This window comes from Oncorhynchus mykiss, chromosome 10, assembly GCF_057628025.1.
Source record: "Oncorhynchus mykiss isolate SJ-2025 chromosome 10, ASM5762802v1, whole genome shotgun sequence".
In the NCBI taxonomy this organism is placed as follows: Eukaryota; Metazoa; Chordata; class Actinopteri; order Salmoniformes; family Salmonidae; genus Oncorhynchus; species Oncorhynchus mykiss.
The window spans coordinates 985,584-1,006,364 of record NC_143031.1 but is presented as its reverse complement, the minus strand read 5'-3'; the positions used below and the strand labels follow the sequence as shown (position 1 = coordinate 1,006,364).

General features: G+C 42.1%; 1 protein-coding gene across 1 annotated transcript in view; it reads right to left on the bottom strand.

Moving 5' to 3' along the window:
• Positions 1-1,539: 1,539 nt before the first annotated feature.
• The window catches only part of LOC149979908 (uncharacterized), a 34,430-nt gene continuing 15,188 nt past the window's right edge, over positions 1,540-20,781 (bottom strand). The window contains exons 2-5 of the mRNA XM_090188743.1: positions 8,634-8,686; positions 5,006-5,093; positions 2,960-3,213; positions 1,540-2,789 (exon numbers count right to left, since the gene is read on the bottom strand). Of these exons, the coding sequence (XP_090044869.1) occupies positions 2,692-2,789; positions 2,960-3,213; positions 5,006-5,093; positions 8,634-8,686 (493 nt within the window). The 3' untranslated portion in view covers positions 1,540-2,691. The remainder of the gene's footprint in view (positions 2,790-2,959; positions 3,214-5,005; positions 5,094-8,633; positions 8,687-20,781) is intronic.

Genomic DNA, 20,781 nt, shown 5'->3' with positions numbered 1-20,781 from the left:
ACCCTATCTGCCCTAAGCTCAACCCTGGTCCCTTAAACTAAGTCTGAATGTGTCCTGCTAGGTAACCTAAACTGGGACATGCTTCAACCACCTGACCAAGTCCTAAAGCAATGGGACTCCCTAAATCTTTCTCAGATTAGGAGTATTGGTGTCTCTGAGGGGTCTTTGGTCTGGTTTGCTAACTACCCCTCTCAGATAGTGCAGTGTATAAAGTCAGAATATCTGCTGTCCCAGCCACTGCTTTTCACCAATGGAGTACCCCAAGGCTCAATCCTAGGCCCCACTCTATTTTCAATTTACATAAGCAACATATCTCAGGTGGTAGGAAGCTCTCGCATCCATTTATATGCCGATAATAGTTTTATACTCAGCTGGCCCCTCCCCGGATTTTGTGTTAAACACTCTATAACAAAGGTTTCTTTGGGTCCAACAATTTTTCTCTACCCTTAACCTTGTTCAAAACACCTGCAAAACAAAGGTAATGTGGTTTGGTAAGAAGAATGCCTCTCTCCCACAGGTGTGATTACTACCTCTGAGGGTTTATCGCTTGGGAGTATGGCTAGATGATACACTGTCCATCTCTCAGCACATATCAAAGCTGCAGGCTAAAGTTCACTCTAGACTTGGTTTCCTCTATCATAATCACTCCTATTTACCCCAGCTGCCAAACTAACCCTGATTCGGATAGCCATCCTACCCATGCTAGATTACTGATATGTAATTTATAGATCGGCAGGTAAAGATGCTCTGCAGTTACTCAACTATCTATTATTATAGTGTAACTACTGACTCAACCATCTATTGTTATGGTGTAAGCAGTTACACTATAATAATAGATGGTTGAGTCAGTAGTGTCATTATAATAATAGATGGTTGAGTCAGTAGTATCACTATAATAATAGATGGTTGAGTCTGTAGTATCACTATAATAATAGATGGTTGAGTCTGTAGTGTCACTATAATAATAGATGGTTGAGTCAGTAGTATCACTATAATAATAGATGGTTGAGTCTGTAGTGTCACTATAATAATAGATGGTTGAGTCAGTAGTGTCACTATAATAATAGATGGTTGAGTCTGTAGTATCACTATAATAATAGATGGTTGAGTCTGTAGTATCACTATAATAATAGATGGTTGAGTCTGTAGTGTCACTATAATAATAGATGGTTGAGTCTGTAGTATCACTATAATAATAGATGGTTGAGTCTGTAGTGTCACTATAATAATAGATGGTTGAGTCAGTAGTGTCACTATAATAATAGATACTTTAGTCAGCAGGTACACTATAGTAATAGATGGTTGAGTCAGCAATTACACCATAATAATATATAGTTGAGTCAGTAGTTACACCATAATAATATATACTTTAGTCAGCAGGTACACTATAAAAATAGATAGTTGAGTCATCAATTACACCATAATACAGATAGTTGAGTCAGTAGTTTCATTATAATAGATTGCTTAGTCAATAGTAACACCATAATAAAATACAGTTGAGTCAATAGTAAACACCATAATAATAGATTGAGTCAGTAGTTACAATTATAATAGTTTTATTAAATAGATAGTTGAGTCAGTAGTTACACCATAATAATATATAGTTGAGTCAGTAGTTACACTATAATAATAGATAGTTGAGTCAGTAGTTACACTATAATAATATATAGTTGAGTCAGTAGTTAAACCAGATTCCCTAGATCTAACATATTCAATGTTTTAAGAATCCATACCAAGGACCATTTAGTATTTGATTCTGAATTTTAGGACCCCTGTATTATTTATATATTTTTATGAAACATTGAATTTGGCCTTACTGCTATTAGACCATAGAAACACATAGAACAACATATTAATCTATGGCAAACAGATAATGAAACAATGTATCAAAACTAATACGGTTTTGAAGTATCTGTCTGACATCTGCGAGATATACTGGAAGAAAACTCAGGAAATTATTATATATATTTTTTACCCATAGTTAACCATAGTTGTTGAGACTAAAGTACTTATATACTTCCATTTGTATTTTATTCTGGTACCGGGTTACCTTCAGACAAGTATTGTTCAGTTAATTAAACTATCAATTGGTTAACTTTCCAGTTCTAGGTTCAGTTACGAAGATGAACAGGCCTACAGAATAAATACAAGTTATCATGAGGCCCATGGACCCCAGCAAAAATGTACTTTCATTTATCTCCAGCCGTCATATTTAGCCTCACACTGAGGTGTTTTACCATGTTCTTTTCAGGACAACAGTGTTACAGACAGAGCACAAAGCATTTGACAGAAACAGTTGCAATTCATGAGTTTTATGTTAATCTCAAATGCCAATCAAGACAACAGGGTCCTCCAAGCAAAACCTCACAACAATGAATTTATAAGAATTATGTAAGCACAGAATGCTCAGTGGGAAACGAATATCCATCTAGTCGGTGACAACTGTGTGGAGTTTGTAGTTTGTGACAGCAAATATGTGAGCTTATTACAGTATTATAGACACTATGTTCCGGGATTTCCTGTGATCTTGTCTGTAGAAGAACCCCTTACCTTCTAACGACTCTTGTACTTCTTGTGAATAAAACAGGTTAAATGTGCATGTTCGTTGGAGTCTCAGCTTTTCATAGATGGGTCAAATTCGTTCTGACTCTACAGATGTTTTTGTGAGAAGTGTGTTTGTATGTATGTCTGTCATTGGGGGGGCAGGCCCCAGAGAGACAGCAGTACACCCAGCAGCCAGCAACAACTCTGGACCAGCACCCTGTCAGCTGAACACGGCAACAAGTCATCTGGAGACACATAACAACAACAGCAGCAGGGTTAGACACACACACACTTGCTACACCCTCTATATATCACAAGCTTTTCATTAATGTGAGATCAATTCACTGTCTCTCTCACACACACACACACACTCTCTCTCACTCTCTCTCTCTCTCTCTCTCTCTCTCAGCCTCACTTTTTTCTATGATGACGGAGGCGATGTTCTTGGAAATCTTGCAAATGAAGGTTGTGTGTGTGTGTGTGTTGGTGAGTGTGTGTGTATGGGTGTCTGCATTCAGCGTCAGCCGGTATCCGTAGGGCTCCAGTTGTTCCACGTAGCTATGGTCACGGTAACGCACATCAGGGGAGGAGCCAGACACGTTGGTGTTGACGACAGTCTCCACGGTTCCCGTTGACACGGAGAACTCATAACTGTTGATCTGATTGGCTCTGGCAGACAGAATAATATAAACAAAATAATTTATGTAGAAAGATAGACATATACTACTGTAGATACTTTAGATAGATACTATAGATAGATATATAGATACATTTACAGTGACTTGCAAAAGTATTCATCCCCCTTGCCATGTTTCCTATTTTGTTACATTACAACATGTAATTTAAGTGGATTTAATTTTTATTTCATGCAATTGACATACACAAAATAGTCCAAATTGGTGAAGGGAAATGAAAACATGAACTTGTTTCAAAAAATAAATAAAAAATAAAAATGGACAAATGGTGCGTGCATATGTATTCACTTTGCTATGAAGCCCCTAAATAAGATCTGGTGCAACCAATTACTTTCAGAAGTCACATAATTAGTTAGAAAAGTTCACCTGTGTGCAATCTAATTGTAACATGATCTGTCACATGGTCTTAGTATTTATACACCTGTTCTGAAAGGCCCCAGAGTCTGCAACACCACTTAGCAAGGGGCACCACCAAGCAAGCGGCACCATGAAGACCAAGGAGCTTTCCAAACAGGTCAGGAACAAAGTTGTGGAGAAGTACAGGTCAGGGTTGGCTTATAAAAAATATCAGAAACATTGCGCATCCCACAGCGCACCATTAAATCCATTAAAAAATATATATATATATTATGGCACCACAACAAACGTGCCAAGAGATGGCCGGCCACCAAAACTCACAGACCAGGCAAGGAGGGCATTAATCAGAGAGGCAACAAAGAGACAAAAGATAACCCTGAAGGAGCTGCAAAGCTCCACAGCAGAGATTGGAGTATCTATCCATAGGACCACTTTAAGCCGTACACTCCACAGAGCTGGGCTTTACGGAAGAGTGGCCAGAAAAAATCCATTGCTTAAAGAAAAAAATAAGCAAACACATTTGGTGTTCACCAAAAGGCATGTGGGAGACTCCCCAAACATATGGAAGAAGGTACTCTGGTCAGATTAAATTAAAATGTATATTTTTGGCCATCAAGGAAAACACTATGTCTGGCGCATACCCAACACCTCTCATCACCCCGAGGACATCATACCCACTGTGAAGCATGGTTGTGGCAGCATAATGCTGTGGGGATGTTTTTCATCGCAGGGACTGGGAAACTGGTCAGAATTTAAGGAATGATGGATGGCGCTAAATACAGGGAAATTCTTGAGGGAAACCTGTTTCAGTCTTCCAGAGATTTGAGACTAGGACGGAGGTTCCAGCTGGACAATGACCCTGAGCATACTGCTAAAGCAATAACTCGAGTGGTTTAAGGGGAAACATTTAATTGTCTTGGAATAGCCTAGTCAAAGCCCAGACCTCAATCCAATTGAGAATCTGTGGTATGACTTAAAGATTGCTGTACACCAGCGGAACCCATCCAACTTGAAGGAGCTGGAGCAGTTTTGCCTTGAAGAATGGGCAAAAATTCCAGTGGCTAGATGTGCCAAGCTTATAAAGACATACCCCAAGAGACTTGCAGCTGTAATTTCTGCAAAAGGTGGATTTATTCTTATTTTCTTTGTTTCACAATAATACATATTTTGTATCTTCAAAGTGGTAGGCATGTTGTGTAAATCAAATGATACAACACCCCAAAAATCTATTTTAATTTCAGGTTGTAAGAGTAACAAAATAGGAAAAATGCCAAGGGGGGTGGATACTTTCGCAAGCCACTGTATAAGATTTGATAGATAGATAGATAGATAGATAGATAGATAGATAGATAGATAGATAGATAGATAGATAGATAGATAGATAGATAGATAGATAGATAGATAGATACCTGGGTTCCACATGACAGTCTACTCTCAGATCTCCATCCTCTTCCTCACACACCGAGACCAGCTCACAATGGACCACATTCCACAGCACTGTGTGTGAGAGACAGAGAGAAAATTATAGATTAAATATTCATATTTACATATAGTGCCAGAAAGTACTCCTACCCCTTGACTTATTCCACATTTTGTTGTGTTACAGCCTGAATTTGGAATGGATTCCATAGATGTTTTTCCCACCCAACCACACACAATACCCAATAATGACAAAGTGAAAATATGTTTTTTGACATTTTTGCAAGTGTATTGAAAATCAAATACAGAAATATCTAATTTACATAAGTATTCACACCCCTGATTCAAAACGTGTTAGGATCACCTTTGGCAGCAATTAGAGTCTTTCTGGGTAAGTCTCTAAGAGCTTTGCACACCTGGATTGCAAAATATTAGCATATTATTATAAAAAAAATATTCAAACTGTCAAGATGGCTGTTGATCATTGCTAGACAGCTTTTTTCAAGTCTTGCCATAGATTTTCAAGCCAATTTGCACTATTATTCAAACGTTTGGGGTCACTTAGAAATGTCCTTGTTTTTGAAAGAAAGGCACATTTTTTGTCCACTAAAATAACATCAAATGTATCAGAAATACAGTGTAGACATTGTTAATGTTGTAAATTGCTATTGTAGCTGGAAACGGCAGATTTTTTATGGAAAATCTACATAGGCTTTTAGAGGCCCATTATCAGCAACCATCACTCCTGTGTTCCAATGGCACATTGTGTTAGCTAATCCAAGTTTATCATTTTAAAAGGCTAATTGATCAATAGAAAACCTTTTGCAATTATGTTAACACAGCTGAAAACTGAGACTGGTGTTTTGCGGATACAATTGAATGAAGCTGCCAGTGGAGAACAGTGGAGGCGTCTGTTTCTCAAACTAGACACTCTAATGTACTTGTCCTCTTGCTCAGTTGTGCACCGGGGCCTCCCACTCCTCTTTGTTTTCTAGTTAGGGCCAGTTTGCGCTGTTCTGTGAAGGGAGTAGTACACAGCGTTGTTCGAGATCTTCAGTTTCTTGGCAATTTCTTGCATGGAATAGCCTTCATTTCACAAAACAAGAATAGACTGACGAGTTTCAGAAGAAAGTCCTTTATTTTTGTATTTATCTGTTATTTTACCAGGTAGGTTGACTGAGAACACATTCACAATTGTAAACTGACTAAACTACTCTTAAGATAAGTGCCATGGGATCTTTAATGACCTCAGAGAGTCAGGACACCCGTTTAACGTCCCATCCAAAAGACGGCACCCAACACAGGGCAGTGTTCCCAATCACTGCCCTAGGGTATTGGGATATTGTTTTAGACCAGAGGAAAGAGTGCCTCTTACTGGCCCTCCAACACCACTTCCAGCAGCATCTGGTCTCCCATCCAGGAACTGACCAGTACCAACCCTGCTTAGCTTCAGAAGCAAGCCAGCAGTGGTATGCAGGGTGGTATGCTGCTGGTCATTGAGCCTATAATCAAAATCAAATCAAATGTATTTATATAGCCCTTCGTACATCAGCTGATATCTCAAAGTGCTGTACAGGCATAAAACCCACAAATGTTGATAATCCAAATACTCAACTAGTCTAAGGAAGGCCAGTTTTATTGCTTCTTTAATCAGGTTTTCAGCTGTGCTAACATAATTGCAAAAGGGTTCTCTAATGATCAATTAGCCTTTTAAAATGATAAACTTGGATTAGCTAACAACGTGCCATTGGAACACAGGAGTGATTGTTGCTGATTATGGGCCTCTGTTCGCCTATGTAGATATTCCATAAAAAAAATCTGCCGTTTCCAGCTATAATAGTCATTTACAACATTAACAATGTCTACACTGTATTTCTGATCAATTTGATGTTGTTTTAATGCACAAAAATATTGCTTTTCTTTCAAAAACAAGGACATTTCTAAGTGACCACAATCTTTTGAATGGTAGTGTAAGTCAAAACTGTAACTAGGCCACTCAGGAACATTCAATGGCATCTTGGTAAGCATCTCCAGTGCATATTTGGCCTTGTGTTTTAGGTTATTGTCCTGCTAAAAGGTGAATTTGACTCCCACTGTCTGTTGCAACGCAGAATGAATCAGGATTTCCTCTAGGATTTTGCCTGTGCTAACTCTACTCCGTTTCTTTTTATCCATAAAAACTCCCTCGTCCTTGCCAATGACAAGCATACCCAAAACATGATGCAGCCACCACCATGCTTGAAAATATTAAGAGTTCTACTCAGTGATGTGTTGTGTTGGATTTGCCCCAAACATAATGATTTGTATTCAGGACATAAAGATAATTTCTATGATTTTTTTTTTCTTCCCGTTTTTCTATAGTGCCTTATGTCACGACCTGGCCTTAGTTATCTTTGTTTTCTTTATTATTTTGGTTAGGTCAGGGTGTGACGAAGGTCGTATGTGTGTTTTTGTCTTGTCTAGGGGTTTTTGTCATTCAATGGGTTTTTGGTATGTCTAGGTATATGTAGGTCTATCGTGGCCTGAATTGGTTCCCAATCAGAGACAGCTGTTTACTGTTTCCAACTCCATGCTTCACGGTTGGGATGGTGTTCTTGGGGTTGTACTCATCCTTCTTCTTCCTCCAAACACGGCGAGTGGAGTTTAGACCAAAAAGCTCTATTTTTGTCTCTTCAGACCACATGACCTTCTCCCATTCCTCCTCTGGATCATCCAGATGGTCATGGCAAACTTCAGACGGGCCTGGACATGCGCTGGCTTGAGCAGGGGGACCTTGCGTGCGCTGCAGGATTTTAATCCATGACGGCGTAGTGTGTTACTAATGGTTTTCTTTGAGCCTGTGGTCCCAGCTCTCTACATTGTCTAGGTCCTGCAGTGTAGTTCTGGGCTGATCCCTCACCTTCCTCATGATCATTGATACCCCACGAGGTGAGATCTTGCATGGAGCCCCAGACTGAGGGTGACTGACCGTCATCTTGAATTTCTTCCATTTTTTTTATAATTGCGCCAACAGTTGTTGCCTTCTCACCAATCTGCTTGCCTATTTTCCTGTAGCCCATCCCAGCCTTGTGCAGGTCTACAATTTTATCCCTGATGTCCTTACACAGTTTTCTGGTCTTGGCCATTGTGGAGAGGTTGCCGTCTGTTTCATTGAGTGTGTGGACAGGTGTCTTTTATACAGGTAACGAGTTCAAACAGGTGCAGTTAATACAGGTAGAGTGGAGAACAGGAGGGCTTCTAGAAAAACTAACAGGTCTGTGAGAGCCGGAATTCTTACTGGTTGGTAGGTGATCAAATACTTATGTCATGCAATAAAATGCTAATTAATTACTTTAAAATCATACAATGTGATTCTCTTGATTTTTGTTTTAGATTCCGTCTCTCACAGTTGAAGTGTACATATGATAAAATGTACAGACCTCTACATGCTTTGTAAGTAGGAAAACCTGCAAAATCGGCAGTGTGTTAAATACTTGTTATCCCCACTGTATATTGTAGTGTTTATAATGTTACCTCATCATCAGAGCAGGTATTTATATAGTAATAATTTACGAAGCACGCCTACACTGATACCCGTTATAATATCAGGAGATTCAAATGAGGATGCACATGTCTCACCTCCTAGAACTACTCCACAGACCAACAGAGACCTCATGATGGAACTGGTACACCTAGAGAGACAGAGACACAGAGAGAGAGAGAGACAGAGACACAGAGAAGGATGTTATTTCTTCTTTGCCCATCAGGGTCATTCCCTCTGGTGTTGCTATAGTAATAGCTACAGGGTCACTTTGAAAATGAACTACACTCACCAGTCTGGTACAAATGTAAAGGACATCATGAAGATAATGGCGCCGGAGGAGATGGCTGCCGTTTTACGAACCAATTGTGCTATTGTGTGTACATTTTTTACCGAAAATAACTTCTGGATATCAGGACAGCGATTACTCACCCCGTACTGGGGGAATACTTTTCTTCAATGAGTCGGATGGGAAGGATTTACTTCAGGTGCCCGACAAGGCCCTCATCCCTGTCATTCGTAAGAGAAAGTGACGAAGATCGAGGTGCATTGTAAGGCTCCAACGCCGAGCGGGTAATCTCCCTTTACCATCGGTCCTATTAGCCAACGTACAATCAATGGAAAATAAAATAAACAAACTACGATCACCTATATTCTACCAATGAGACATTAAAAACGGTAATATCTTATGTTTCACTGAGTCGTGACTGAACGGCGACATGAATAACATACAGCTGGCGGGTTTTTACGCTTTTTAGAACAGCGCCCTCTGGTAAGACAAGGAGTGTTTTTAGAACAGCGCCCTCTGGTAAGACAAGGAGTGTTTTTAGAACAGCGCCCTCTGGTAAGACAAGGAGTGTTTTTAGAACAGCGGCCTCTGGTAAGACAAGGGGTGTTTATTTGTAAACAACAGCTGGTGCACGAAATCTAAGGTAATCTCGGGGTTTTCTCACCTGAGGTAGAGTATCTCATGATAAGCTGTTGGCCACACTATTTACCAAGATAATTTTCATCTATATTTCTTCATAGCTGTCTATTAACCACCACAATCCGATGTTGGCACTAAGACCGAACTCAATGAGCTGTATACGGCCATAAGCAAACAAGAAAATGCTCATCCAGAGTCGGCGCTCCTAGTGGCCGGAGGCTTTAAAGCAGGGAAACTTGAATCTGTTTTACCTAATTTCTACCAACAAGTTAAATGTGCGACCAGAGGGAAAAAAATCTGTAGACCACCTTTACTTCACACACAGAGACGCATACAGAGCTCACCCTCGCCTTCCATTTGGCAAATCTGACCATAATTCTATCCTCCTGATTCCTGATTTCAAGCAAAGACTAAAGCAGGAAGCACCAGAGACTCAGTCAATAAGAAAGTGGTCAGATGAAGCAGATGTTAAGCTACAGGACTGTTTCAATAGCACAGACTGGAATATGTTACAGGATTCCTCCGATGGCATTGAGGAGTACACCAGATCAGACACTGGTTTCATCAATAAGTGCATCGATGATGTCATCCCCACGGTGACCGTACTTACATACCCCAACCCGAAGCCATGGATTACAGGTAATATCCACACTGAGCTAAAGGCTAGAGCTGCCGCTTTCAGGGAGCGGGACTCTAACCCGGAAGCTTATAGGAAATCCCTCTATGCCCTCCGACGAATCATCAAGCAAGTAAAGCATCAATACAGGACTAAGATTAAATCGTACTACACCGGCTCTGGTGCTCGTCGGATGTGGAAGGGCTTGCTAACTGTTACAGACTACAAAGGGAAGCACAGTCGCGAGGTGCCAAGTGACACGAGCCTACCAGTTGAGCAAATTACTTCTATGCTTGCTTCAAGGCAAGTAACACTGAAACATGCATGAGAGCATCAGCTGTTCTGGACGACTGTGTGATCACGCTCTCCGTAGCCGATGTGAGTATGACTTTTAAAAAGATCAACATCCACAAGGCCGCAGGGCTAGATGGATTACCAGGACGTATACTCCGAGCATAAACTGTGTCTTCACTGACATTTTCAACCTGTGTCTGACTGAGTCTGTAATCCCAACATGTTTCAAGCAGACCACCACAGTCCCAGTGGCCAAGAACACCAAGGTAACGTGCCTAAATGACCACCGACCTGAAGCACTCACATCTGTAGCCATAAAGTGCTTTGAAAGGCTGGTCATGGCTCACATCAACAGCATCCTCCCAGATACCCTAGACCCACTCCAATTTGCATACCACCCCAACAGATCCACAGATGATGCAATCTCTATTGCACTCAATGCTGCCCTTTCCCACCTGGACAAAAGGAACACCTATGTGAGAATGCTATGCATTGACTACAGCTCAGCGTTCAACACCATAGTGCCCTCAAAGCTCATCACTAAGCTAAGGACCCTGGGACTAAACACCTCCATCTGCAACAGGATCCTGGAATTCCTGACGAACCTTCCTAAAGTGGTAAGGGTAGGTAACAAAGCATCTGCCACGCTGATCCTCAACACGGTGGCCCCTTAGGGGTGCGTGCTCAGGCCCCTCCTGTACTCCCTGTTCACTCATGACTGCACGGCCAGGCACGACTCCAGCACCATCAAGTTTGCCGATGACACCACTATGCCTCATCACCGACAACGAGGAGACAGCCTGTAGGGAGGAGGTCAGAGAACTTGCCATGTGGTGCTAGGACAACAACCTCTCCCTCAACGTGATCAAGACAAAAGAGATGATTGTGGACTACAGGAAAAGGAGGACCGAGCACGCCCGCATTCTCATCGACGGGGCTGTAGTAGAGCAGGTTGAGAACTTCAAGTGCCTTGGTGTCCGCATCACCAACAAATGATCATGGTCCAAAGTCACCAAGACAGTCATGAAAAGGGCACGACAAAACCTATTCCCCCTCAGGAGACTGAAAATATTTGGCATGGGTCCTCAGACCCTAAAAAGGTTATACAGCTGCACCATCGAGAGCATCCTGACTGGTTAGATCACTGCCTGGTATGGCAACTGCTCGGCCCACGACCGCAAGGCAATGCAGCGAGTAGTGCATACAGCCCAGTACTTCACCTGGGCCAAGCTTCCTGCAATCCAGGATCTCTATGCCAGGCGGTGTCAGAGGAAGGCCCTAAAAACTATCAAAGACTCCAGCCACCCTAATCATAGACTGTTCTCTCTGCTACCGCACAGAAAGTGGTACCAGAGCATGTGACACATACAATTTGATTTGATTCAGCCAGTCTGGTACACATGGTAAAGGTTGTCACCAGTCTGGTACACATGTAAAGGACATCACCAGTCTGGTGGAAATGTAAAGGATATTACCAGTCTGGTGCACATGTAAATGCCACACAGTCAAGGTTAGGCTTGCACAGATCGGGAGGACCTCAGGAACGTTCCTGGGGTTGAATTATGCTTCTAACCCTAACGGTTCTCCCATTGTCACCCAAAGCACCTGAAATTTAGGGTCAGGCTTCATTTTGGGCCTACTTATTTTCACGGTCACTGCGCTCAGACTCAGTGAGCTACGGTCAAGCGAGGCATCTCGTTGAACTCGGCACAGTTTAGAGATTAGGGTAATGCCATTCCAAGCTCTATGTGTCTTTAAGCTCCGCACTGTGTCACTCCATCCTTGCTGTGTGTGTGTGTGTGTGTGTGTGTGTGTGTGTGTGTGTGTGTGTGAGCTTTTCTTTGACAGTTGTTTGTGCTTGTTGGGAGAAATTACTGATTTACAGTTCATGAGGGTTGCCTAATCACACATATGAAGTTTTGAAACAGCCCCTATGACCCCAATTTAAGGCACTTCCGGAAGCTGAAAGTGAACACATCCTCCTTGGGGTAGGCTCTTACAGAATTTTGACTTTAAAGTCTTTACGTTAACTTCTTGGATATAGGGGGCGCTCTTTTACTTTTTTGGATGAAAAACGTTCCCGTTTTAATCAAGATATTTTGTCACGAAAAGATGCTTGACTATGCATATAATTGACAGCTTTGGAAAGAAAACACAGCTTTGGAAAGAAAACACACAGTTTTGGAAACACTGACGTTTCCAAAACTGCAAAGATATTGTCTGTGAGTGCCACAGAACTGATGTTACAGAAAAAACCCAGATAAAAATCCAATCAGGAAGTGCCGCATTTTTTGAAACCGCCTCATGGCAATGACTCCTTATATGGCTGTGAAGGAGCTAGGAGTCAGCTTACGTTTTCCACGTTTTCCCCATGGTGTCTGCAGCATTGTGACGTATTTGTAGGCATATCATTGGAAGATTGACCATAAGAGACTACATCTACCAGGTGGTCGCTTGGTGTCCTCCGTCGCAATTATTGCGTAATCTCCAGCTGCAGTATTTTTCCGTTTGCTTCTGATGAGAAGCCAACTGCCACCACTGATAGATTATCGAATAGACATGTGAAAAACACCTTGAGGATTGATTCTAAACAACGTTTGCCATGTTTCTGTCGATATTATGGAGCTAATTTGGAAAAAAGTTTGGCGTTGTAAGTGACTGCATTTTCCGGTCTTTTTCTTAGTCAAACGTGATGAACAGAACGGAGCTATTTCGTCTACACAAATAATATTTTTGGAAAAAATGAACATTTGCTATCTAACTAAGAGTCTCGTCATTGAAAACATCCGAAGTTCTTCAAAGGTAAATGATTTTATTTGAATGCTTTTCTTGTTTTTGTGAAAATGTTGCCTGCTGAATGCTAGGCTTAATGCTATGCTAGGCTATCAATACTCTTACACAAATGCTTGTGTAGCTTTGGTTATAGAATATTTTGAAAATCTGAGATGACAGTGTTGTTAACAAAAGGCTAAGGTTGTGTTTGAATATATTTATTTCATTTCATTTGCGATTTTCATGAATGGGAAACGTTGCGTTATGGTAATGCGCTTGAGGCTATGATTACGCTCCCGGATACGGGATTGCTCGACGCTAGAGGTTAAGAACTGACTGATTTACAGAGGGTTGAATGAGTGTGTGTGATTTCAGAAAATCACAGAAATCTCACAGAGCCCCGAAACGCCGCAAATGGATCTAACTTTTTTGAAAAGTCTTTGACCATCACCAATTGTACATTGTACGATTTCTCTTAAATTACGATAGAGAAATGGTTGGTTCTTTTCTTCCTGACACCTTAGGTTCATGTACTTTGATGTGAAGCGGTCAAATTGGCACTCTATTTTATTTTTTTACCTTTAATCCCAGAAAAATGGCCTTAACTCAAAAAGCGTTGAGGCCTCGATGCCATCTTGTTTCTGGGCTAACAGCCCATTAGTCCAAACCTATGCTCAGCAAGTTTTGTCTTCGAAGTCTTTTCCGTTTTGGAGAAATGGCCATGTCGTGATTGGTGATGTTTTGTACATTTGCAATAAGATTCCATTCGCCATCTGGTGGAATTTACCGGGACAGCAGAAAAATGACAAAAATTTGAACATTTTATAAAACGTAAACGGAATGTCCGAGAGACATTCGTTCAATGACTTCCCAGAAGGTCTGGCCCCGGTGCACGGCCCGCCACCGTCGGCAAATTTTAGAAACATTCGCGGACGTCTTGTAAGGGACCGTACATTTGCAATATGGAGATTTTCATCGATCATACAGCAAATGCCGAAAAGTGCTCTTCAGGTATGTAAAGGATATTACCAGTCTGGTACAAATATAAAGGATATTACCAGTCTGGTACTCATGTAAAGGATATTACCAGTCTGGTACACATGTAAAGGACATCACCAGTCTGGTTTCACATGTAAAGGACATCACCAGTCTGGTACACATCTAAAGGACATAAACCAGTCTGGTTTCACATGTAAAGGACATCACCAGTCTGGTACATATCTAAAGGACATCACCAGTCTGGTACACATCTAATGACATCACCAGTCTGGTTTCACATGTAAAGGACATCACCAGTCTCGTACACATGTAAAGGACATCACCAGTCTCGTACACATGTAAAGGACATCACACTGCTTGCTTAGCGATAAACGTTTTCTCCTAATTCAGCTCATACCGAGACTCTAAACACATGTGACCGACCTCCTGAAGAATCTTACCCATTTGCACCACGGAAAAGCTAGCTATTCAGCAACAGAAGATGAGACACTTCAGGCTGAGGAGTGAGTTTCACACAACCCCATGCAGGGCTCTTAAAAATGTTCATTGGTAGCACTGGTGCTCCAAAACTTTAAACAAACAGGAGCACAGCATAACATTTAGGAGTACCAGAAAATAAGATTGTTAAATTGATTGAGATGTAGCCTATTGGGCCTATGTGAATTGTAGCTACTTCTGAAGCACACGTGTGCTCAAAAAACGAACATGTAACCGTGTAAAGACGTGTCTATTATAAAAGGTAAATTGTTAATAGATCTTTCTATAAATAGTGGGGACAATGTGTGACATTGGAATCAACATTTCTAAATGGATTGAAAAAATATATATATTTTCATGCAGTTCCACATATGTACTTAGAGGAATAAAAGTGAATATATGCAAATTGGCCAATAAGTCCACAACATGGGCCTAGGACTATACATCCTTTAAGCAGGGTTCATACCGACATTTGCATGTCAAATTTAAGGACTTTCAGGAACTTTTTCAAGCACATCATTTTAACTTTCAAGGAACTCAATGTTATACAAAGGTTGTCTCCAGTCTGGTACACATGTAAAGGTTGTCTCCAGTCTGGTACACATGTAAAGGTTGTCTCCAGTCTGGTACACATGTAAAGGTTGTCTCCAGTCTGGTACACATGTAAAGGTTGTCTCCAGTCTGGTACACATGTAATGGTTGTCTCCAGTCTGGTACACATGTAAAGGTTGTCTCCAGTCTGGTACACATGTAAAGGTTGTCTCCAGTCTGGTACACATGTAAAGGTTGTCTCCAGTCTGGTACACATGTAAAGGTTGTCTCCAGTCTGGTACACATGTAAATGTTGTCTCCAGTCTGGTACACATGTAATGGTTGTCACCAGTCTGGTACACATGTAAAGGTTGTCACCAGTCTGGTACACATGTAAAGGTTGTCTCCAGTCTGGTACACATGTAAAGGTTGTCTCCAGTCTGGTACACATGTAAAGGTTGTCTCCAGTCTGGTACACATGTAATGGTTGTCTCCAGTCTGGTACACATGTAAAGGTTGTCTCCAGTCTGGTACACATGTAAAGGTTGTCTCCAGTCTGGTACACATGTATAAGTTATAGTTGTACAGATAGGGCAGTGGTCACCAACCGGTCAATTGGGATCGACTGGTCAATCTTCTAGGCATTCCTAGTCGATCACAAAACATTTCTGTAGAAAAGCCAACAATTAAGACTTGAACTCCTTTATTTATTTATTATCTGACTTTTTGATTTTGGCGGAAGTTGCACTTGATTCAGAAGCCCTGCACCGGGTAGGCAAAGTTATCCCCTTTTGAACCATTTCATTTGTCTGAAGGGACAAGTTACGCCTACCTGGTGTACCAGAAGAACTGTGGCTAAATCAAGTGCGCCTCCAGCGCTTTAATCAGATAGCTCAAATCACCATGCTTAGAACAGCTTCTAGGACCCGACAGCAAAGTTTGATACTAGCCTACATGAGATTTCATAACTTTTAAAACCATGACCAGAGAGAAACTGTCAAATAATACAGCGAAGAGCTGATGCTTTTATGAGTTCATGTTTAAGCAGCGAGTCGGAGTCAGAGGCCGAGCCTTCTCTTGTCTCTACTCATTCCGTTACAGGGTCTGAGACACTGAAGCTTCCCACCATTAGCTCTGACAAATTGAAAACTCTAGTCATTGGCGACTCCATTACCCGCAGTATTAGACTTAAAACAAATCATCCAGTGATCATACACTGTTTACCAGGGGGCAGGGCTACCGACGTTAAGGCTAATCTGAAGATGGTGCTGGCTGAAGTTAAAACTGGCGAGTGTAGGGAGTATAGAGATATTGTTATCCACGTCGGCACCAACGATGTTAGGATGAAACAGTCAGAGATCACCAAGTGCAACATAGCTTCAGCGTGTAAATCAGCTAGAAAGATGTGTCGGCATCGAGTAATTGTCTCTGGCCCCCTCCCAGTTAGGGGGAGTGATGAGCTCTACAGCAGAGTCTCACAACTCAATCGCTGGTTGAAAACTGTTTTCTGCCCCTCCCAAAATATAGAATTTGTAGATAATTGGCCCTCTTTCTGGGACTCACCCACAAACAGGACCAAGTCTGATCTGCTGAGGAGTGGCGGACTCCATCCTAGCTGGAGGGGTGCTCTCATCTTATCTACCAACATAGACAGGGCTCTAACTCCTCTAGCTCCACAATGAAATAGGGTGCAGGCCAGGCAGCATGCTGTTAGCCAGCCTGCCAGCATAGTGAAGTCTGCCACTAGCACAGTCAGTGTAGTCAGCTCAGCTATCCCCATTGAGACCGTGTCTGTGCCTCGACCTAGGTTGGGCAAAACTAAACATGGCGGTGTTCGCCTTAGCAATCTCAGTAGGATAAAGACCTCCTCCATTCCTGTCATTATTGAAAGAGATCATGATACCTCACATCTCAAAATAGGGCTACTTAATGTTAGATCCCTTACTTCAAAGGCAATTATAGTCAATGAACTAATCACTGATCATAATCTTAATGTGATTGGCCTGACTGAAACATGGCTTAAGCCTGATGAATTTACTGTGTTAAATGAGGCCTCACCTCCTGGCTACACTAGTGACCATATCCCCCGTGCATCCCGCAAAGGCGGAGGTGTTGCTAACATTTACGATAGCAAATTTCAATTTACAAAATAAAAATGACGTTTTCGTCTTTTGAGCTTCTAGTCATGAAATCTATGCAGCCTACTCAATCACTTTTTATAGCTACTGTTTACAGGCCTCCTGGGCCATATACAGCGTTCCTCATTGAGTTCCCTGAATTCCTATCGGACCTTGTAGTCATAGCAGATAATATTCTAATCTTTGGTGACTTTAATATTCACGGAAAAGTCCACAGACCCACTCCAAAAGGCTTTCGGAGCCATCATCGACTCAGTGGGTTTTGTCCAACATGTCTCTGGACCCACTCACTGTCACAGTCATACTCTGGACCTAGTTTTGTCCCATGGAATAAATGTTGTGGATCTGAACGTTTTTCCACATAATCCTGGACTATCGGACCACCATTTTATTACGTTTGCAATTGCAACAAATAATCTGCTCAGACCCCAACCAAGGAACATCAAAAGTCGTGCTATAAATTCACAGACAACACAAAGATTCCTTGATGTCCTTCCAGATTCCCTCTGTCTACCCAAGGATGCCAGACGACAAAAACCAGTTAACCACCTAACTGAGGAACTCAATTTAACCTTGCGCAATACCCAAATGCAGTTGCACCCCTAAAAACTAAAAACATTTCTCATAAGAAACTAGCTCCCTGGTACACAGAAAATACCCGAGCTCTAAAGCAAGCTTCCAGAAAATTGGAACGGAAATGGCGCCACACCAAACTGGAAGTCTTCCGACTAGCTTGGAAAGACAGTACCGTGCAATACCGAAGAGCCCTTACTGCTGCTCGATCATCCTATTTTTCTAACTTAATTGAGGAAAATAAGAACAATCCGAAATTCCTTTTTGATACTGTCGCAAAGCTTACTAAAAAGCAGCATTCCCCAAGAGAGGATGGCTTTCTCTTCAGCAGTGATAAATTCATGAACTTCTTTGAGGAAAAGATCATTATTATTAGAAAGCAAATTACGGACTCCTCTTTAAATCTGCTTATTCCTTCAAAGCTCAGTTGTCCTGAGTCTACACAACTCTGCCAAGACCTAGGATCAAGAGAGACGCTCAAGTGTTTTAGTACTATATCTCTTGACACAATGATGAAAATAATCATGGCCTCTAACCTTCAAGCTGCATACTGGACCCTATTCCAACAAAACTACTGAAAGAGCTGCTTCCTGTGCTTGAACCTCCTATGTTGAACATAATAAACGGCTCTCTATCCACAGGATGTGTACCAAACTCACTAAAAGTGGCAGTAATAAAGCCTCTCTTGAAAAAGCCAAACCTTGACCCAGAAAATGTAAAAAACTATCGGCCTATATTGAATCTTCCATTCCTCTCAAAAATTTTAGAAAAGGCTGTTGCGCAGCAACTCACTGCCTTCCTGAAGACAAACAATGTAAACGAAATGCTTCAGTCTGGTTTTAGACCCCATCATAGCACTGAGACTGCACTTGTGAAGGTGGTAAATAACCTTTTAATGGCATCAGACCGAGGCTCTGCATCTGTCCTCGTGCTCCTAGACCTTAGAGCGGCTTTTGATACCATCGATCACCACATTCTTTTGGAGAGATTGGAAACCCAAATTGGTCTACACGGACAAGTTCTGGCCTGGTTTAGATCTTATCTGTCGGAAAGATATCAGTTTGTCTCTGTGAAAGGTTTGTCCTCTGACAAATCAACTTAAAATTTCGGTGTTCCTCAAGGTTCCGTTTTAGGACCACTATTGTTTTCACTATATATTTTACCTCTTGGGGATGTCATTCGAAAACATAATGTTAACTTTCACTGCTACGCGGATGACACACAGCTGTACATTTCAATGAAACATTGTGAAGCCCCAAAATTGCCCTCGCTAGAAGCATGTGTTTCAGACATAAGGAAGTGGATGGCTGCAAACTTTTTACTTTTAAACTCAGACAAAACAGAGATGCTTGTTCTAGGTCCCAAGAAACTAAGAGGTCTTCTGTTGAATCTGACAATTCATCTTAATGGTTGTACAGTTGTCTCAAATAAAACTGTGAAGGACCTCAGCGTTACTCTGGACCCTGATCTCTCTTTTGAAGAACATATCAAGACCGTTTCAAGGACAGCTACGAAACATTGCAAGAATCTGAAACTTTCTGTCCAAAAATGATGCAGAAAAATTAATCCATGCTTTTGTCACTTCTAGGTTAGACTACTGCAATGCTCTACTTTCCGGCTACCCGGATAAAGCACTAAATAAACTTCAGTTAGTGCTAAATACGGCTGCTAGAATCCTGACTAAAACCAAAAAATTTGATCATATTACTCCAGTGCTAGCCTCCCTACACTGGCTTCCTGTCAAGGCAAGGGCTGATTTCAAGGTTTTACTGCTAACCTACAAAGCATGACATGGGCTTGCTCCTACCTATCTCTCTGATTTGGTCCTGCCGTACATACCTACACGTAGGCTATGGTCCCAAGACGCAGGCCTCCTAATTGTCCCTAGAATTTCTAAGCAAACAGCTGGAGGCAGGGCTTTCGCCAAAAGAGCTCAATTTTTATGGAATGGTCTGCCTACCCATGTAAGAGACGCAAACTCGGTATCAACCTTTAAGTCTTTACTGAAGACTCATCTCTTCAGTGGGTCATATGATTGAGTGTAGTCTGGCCCAGGAGTGGGAAGGTGAACGGAAAGGCTCTGGAGCAACGAACCGCCCTTGCTGTCTCTGCCTGGCCGGTTCCCCTCTTTCCACTGGGATTCTCTGCTTCTAACCCTATTACAGGGGCTGAGTCACTGGCTTACTGGGGCTCTTTCATACCATCCCTCGGAGGGGTGCGTCACTTGAGTGGGTTGAGTCACTGATGTTATCTCCCTGTCTGGGTTGGCGCCCCCCCCCCCCCTTGGGTTGTGCCGTGGCGGAGATCTTTGTGGGCTATACTCGGCCTTGTCTCAGGATGGTAAGTTGATGGTTGAAGATATCCCTCTAGTGGTGTGGGGGCTGTGCTTTGGCAAAGTGGGTGGGGTTATATCCTTCCTGTTTGGCCCTGTCCGGGGGTGTCCTCGGATGGGGCCACAGTGTCTCCTGACCCCTCCTGTCTCAGCCTCCAGTATTTATGCTGCAGTAGTTTGTGTGTCGGGGGGCTAGGGTCAGTTTGTTATATCTGGAGTAATTCTCCTGTCCTATTCGGTGTCCTGTGTGAATTTAAGTGTGCTCTCTCTAATTCTCTCTTTCTCTCTCTCTCTCGGAGGACCTGAGCCCTAGGACCATGCCTCAGGACTACCTGACATGATGACTCCTTGATGTCCCCAGTCCACCTGGCCGTGCTGCTGCTCCAGTTTCAATTGTTCTGCCTTATTATTATTGGACCATGCTGGTAATTTATGAACATTTGAACATCTTGGCCATGTTCTGTTAAAATCTCCACCCGGCACAGCCAGAAGAGGACTGGCCACCCCACATAGCCTGGTTCCTCTCTAGGTTTCTTCCTAGGTTTTGGCCTTTCTAGGGAGTTTTTCCTAGCCACCGTGCTTCTAC